General features: G+C 41.2%; 2 protein-coding genes across 7 annotated transcripts in view; both read left to right on the top strand.

Moving 5' to 3' along the window:
- LOC113216791 (venom carboxylesterase-6-like) overlaps positions 1-3305 on the top strand; it is a 223571-nt gene that overhangs the window by 163425 nt on the left and 56841 nt on the right. The gene's annotated exons all lie outside the window — the stretch shown is intronic.
- Positions 2409-3118, top strand: LOC127748767 (uncharacterized). Its single transcript, XM_052263586.1, has 3 exons — positions 2409-2663; positions 2743-2911; positions 2993-3118. The coding sequence occupies exons 1-3, from the start codon at positions 2487-2489 to the stop codon at positions 3082-3084; spliced, it is 438 nt and encodes a 145-aa protein (XP_052119546.1). The 5' UTR covers positions 2409-2486; the 3' UTR covers positions 3085-3118.

The raw sequence follows: 3305 nt of genomic DNA on the forward strand, positions 1-3305 counted from the left end.
GGCATACATCTACCTAGGCCTGCGGCGCTGATACCCGAGTCGGGTAGTGCAAAAGTGTACACAAAGATACGGGCCTCCGGCCCGTCAACGGCCCGTCACTTTGACTAAGCATGCAGGGTTGTACATTTTTTCGCTTATTTTTGTCAAAAACACCCTCTAGCGTCTCAACGGTTAGAGATAGAGCCAAACGGATGAAAGTTTCGCCCAAAGGGCTCTACTTTGATGAGTTACCCCTTAGAAAACATTAACAAAATATTTTTAAATAACGACATTTTGGGGACCTGTGGTTTTTGATTTTTTAAAAATCCAATTTTTGAGCTAGAATGCTCTTCTTCGAACTCGATCTGTCTTTTGATGATACAAAACGACCCTGAAAATTCCAGGTCGCTAGCTCAATTCGTTCTCGAGTTATCGTGCGTACAGACAAACAGACAGACAAACAGACGCGAAACTTTTCGATAATCAGTGGAGTAATAGGCTTCGCTGATCGCTCAGCCAATGAACATTTCTCTACCATTCTTTACCCATGCACAGCATTTGAGTTCCATCACGAATGCCAGAAATGTGTCATGTTTTTCAATCATATCGACCAACACAGATGTGAGGGGTCGTGTTGGCGATGTTTTGGCGACACAGCTCACGATGCTCCTGATGTTCCCCTTGTTAGATGCCCTAATTGCCAGCACCAGTATTCAGGTGATGCATGTATGCTCGCCCATAAAACTGTCAAGCTTCCCCGTTCTAACCTCTCTAAGTGTGAGACTTTTAAATTTTGCATGGCGTGTAAAAAGAGCTATTTCACTACAAATGGTCAGCCACACCTTTGCAATTTCGTTTATTGTAAATACTGTAAGCATAACGTAAAGGAGAATCATCTTTGCCATATGACCTCTTAGGCGGAGAGGGAGAAGAAGGACAAGTGGTCTTACATTTCTCTATACTGGGATCTTGAGTCCACTCAGGACACGCCTGTGGAAGGCAAAGAAAACACCTTTGAACACAAACCTAACTTGCTTGTGTCTCAAGCTGTTTGTGATAACTGTATTAATGTTAAACAGAATGATTACTTCTGTAATACATGCAAGACACGTCAACAAGTGTTCCATAACCTAGACGACCCAAGTATTAGTGTCATGGAGCAATTTTTTAACTATTTGTAATCTTTCGGTGCCAAGACCGACATTCTCTTGGTGGCCCATAACGCAAAAGCGTTTGATTCCATTTTTGCTCTTCAAGAGGTTGTGAAGCGTAAACTCAAGTCTGAATTGACACTTGCCTGGGCCAAAATAATTTGTATGAAAGTAAGTAATTGGAAATTCATAGATTCATTATCTTTTATGCCTATGGCTCTTAGCGCTATGCCTAAAGCTTTCGGCCTCACCGAACTCAAGAAAGGTTATTGGCCATTTTTGGCCAATAAACCTGAATATTATAAATATGAAGGCCCCCTTCTCCCTAAAGACTTGTACTGCATCTCCACGATGAAATCAAAGGCAGCAGCCGATTTCCACTCGTGGTATGATGAACAAGTTGAGAACGGCTATGTCTTTAACTTTAGAAAAGAGTTTGTAGACTATTGTATATCAGATGTCACAATCTTGCGGGAAGCATGCACTGCCTTCCGCAAACTTTTCCAAGAGGTTGCTGGGTTCGATCCCATGTTTAATTGTATTACACTCAGTAGCGCTTGCATGGCAGCCTTTCGGCGTAACTTCCTTCAGAAGGACACTATTGGAATCGTTCCCGCAGGAGGCTATCATGGCCGTGGTAAACAGAGCCATATCGCTCTTAAATGGCTAGACTATGAGTCCTATAAACTTGGCAAAACAATTAAGACCATATACACAGACCGGGAGGTCTCAGTGATGGGGCGCCGCGTGGACGGCTACGTTGAATTCCAGGATGATGATGGGCGTACAGTGAAGCGCATTTATCAATTTCACGGATGCTATTGGCATCAATGCCCTACTCACTTCCCTGCTACAGAGGATGACTCTGAAAACCGCTATGTGAACACCCAGAAAATTATTGAGGTGTTCCGTGAAAATGGTTATGAAGTAGTAGAAAAATGGGAATGTGACTTTAAGCGTGATATGGCTAGTGACCCTGGCACTAAAGCCTTTTATGAGCACCACCCTACCACTCGTGTCACTCCCCTTAACCTCCGTGATGCTCTCTGTGGTGGGCGCACAAGTGCACTTAAATGGTACTACAAAGTAGATCTTGAGAAAGGGGAGAAAATCAAAATGGCAGATGTCATTTCTGAATATCCTAATGCAAATCTGAGAGGGGAGTTCCCTTATGGACACCCTGAAAGCTTCCTAGAAGGTGATGTTAACATGCCCCCCCCCCTTGATCAGTGGAACGGTGCCATTAAATGTACGGTAATCCCTGGTTTTCATGCAGGTGTTGGAAATTCAACCTCCGCTGCTGTACCATCATCTCACCTTCTCCAACTTTATGAGGACAATCAGAACATCAAAACGATGCTGCAAAAAGTTATTTTAAATCAAAAAAGAATTCTGTCCTGTGTTCAAGACGAAGACGAACAACGTCTGGATGATTTTGATTTTGTCCCTTCTGACAAGTTTCCTCTCAAGACGGAGGATGATTTTGAGTTTATCGAAGAATACCTGTCAATTAAAGTTCAGAGGCGTGAGGCTGTAAGTAACCTTTAATCTAATCTAATCTTTGATTTATTAGTAATTTTTGTAACAAATTTTTTGTTGAATATTTCATTAGGTAAAGTACTTTACAAACTACTATGCAGAAGACTGGGATGAGTGGAAGTTCACTGGCAAACTCCTTTCCAAACTCATTTCAAATGACTTTGCCAAAAGTATCAGTTGGGAGGGTACTGAGGGGTCAAAAATTGCCTTTAAAACCACCAGGCTCAACCACACAATAAGATGTATGTGTTCAAAATAATAACTAATTGATTTCATATTTTGGCCTTACTTGCATATTGGTAAAGGTTTCATTTTCATTGCAGTGGCTGTCCTCAAAATATTCAACTCTGACCTCAGTCAATCAGAGAAGAAAGTACAGAGGTGGTTTTACACCAGCAAACAACGCGGTAAATGATTCTCGCTTCCTTTTTGTTTTTTAACTTTGTTCAAGAATTAATTATTTCTTTTGACTGTATGTTTATCTGAAAGGGTGCTTGATTTCAAGTCTTGGTAGTCTTATTTTCTGTAACTGACACAAGTCTCGGGTAAACAGGAATATCAATTTAATTTGTCAGTTACACTGTTATGTCATTTTGTCTTTTTTCAAATGTCGTTGAAAGATAATGTGTACATACA

The sequence above is a fragment of the Frankliniella occidentalis genome, unplaced genomic scaffold (genome assembly GCF_000697945.3).
Source record: "Frankliniella occidentalis isolate FOCC.00 unplaced genomic scaffold, Focc_3.1 Scaffold12, whole genome shotgun sequence".
Taxonomy (NCBI): domain Eukaryota; kingdom Metazoa; phylum Arthropoda; class Insecta; order Thysanoptera; family Thripidae; genus Frankliniella; species Frankliniella occidentalis.

What these genes read in the sequence shown, in the direction of transcription:
- LOC127748767 (XM_052263586.1), top strand. Translation starts at nt 2,487, where the DNA reads ATGCTGCAAAAAGTTATTTTAAATCAAAAAAGAATTCTGTCCTGTGTT. An exon ending in AAGTTCAGAGGCGTGAGGCT is followed by an intron (nt 2,664 to 2,742) that starts GTAAGTAACCTT and finishes ATATTTCATTAG; the next exon opens with GTAAAGTACTTTACAAACTA. An exon ending in GCTCAACCACACAATAAGAT is followed by an intron (nt 2,912 to 2,992) that starts GTATGTGTTCAA and finishes TTTTCATTGCAG; the next exon opens with TGGCTGTCCTCAAAATATTC.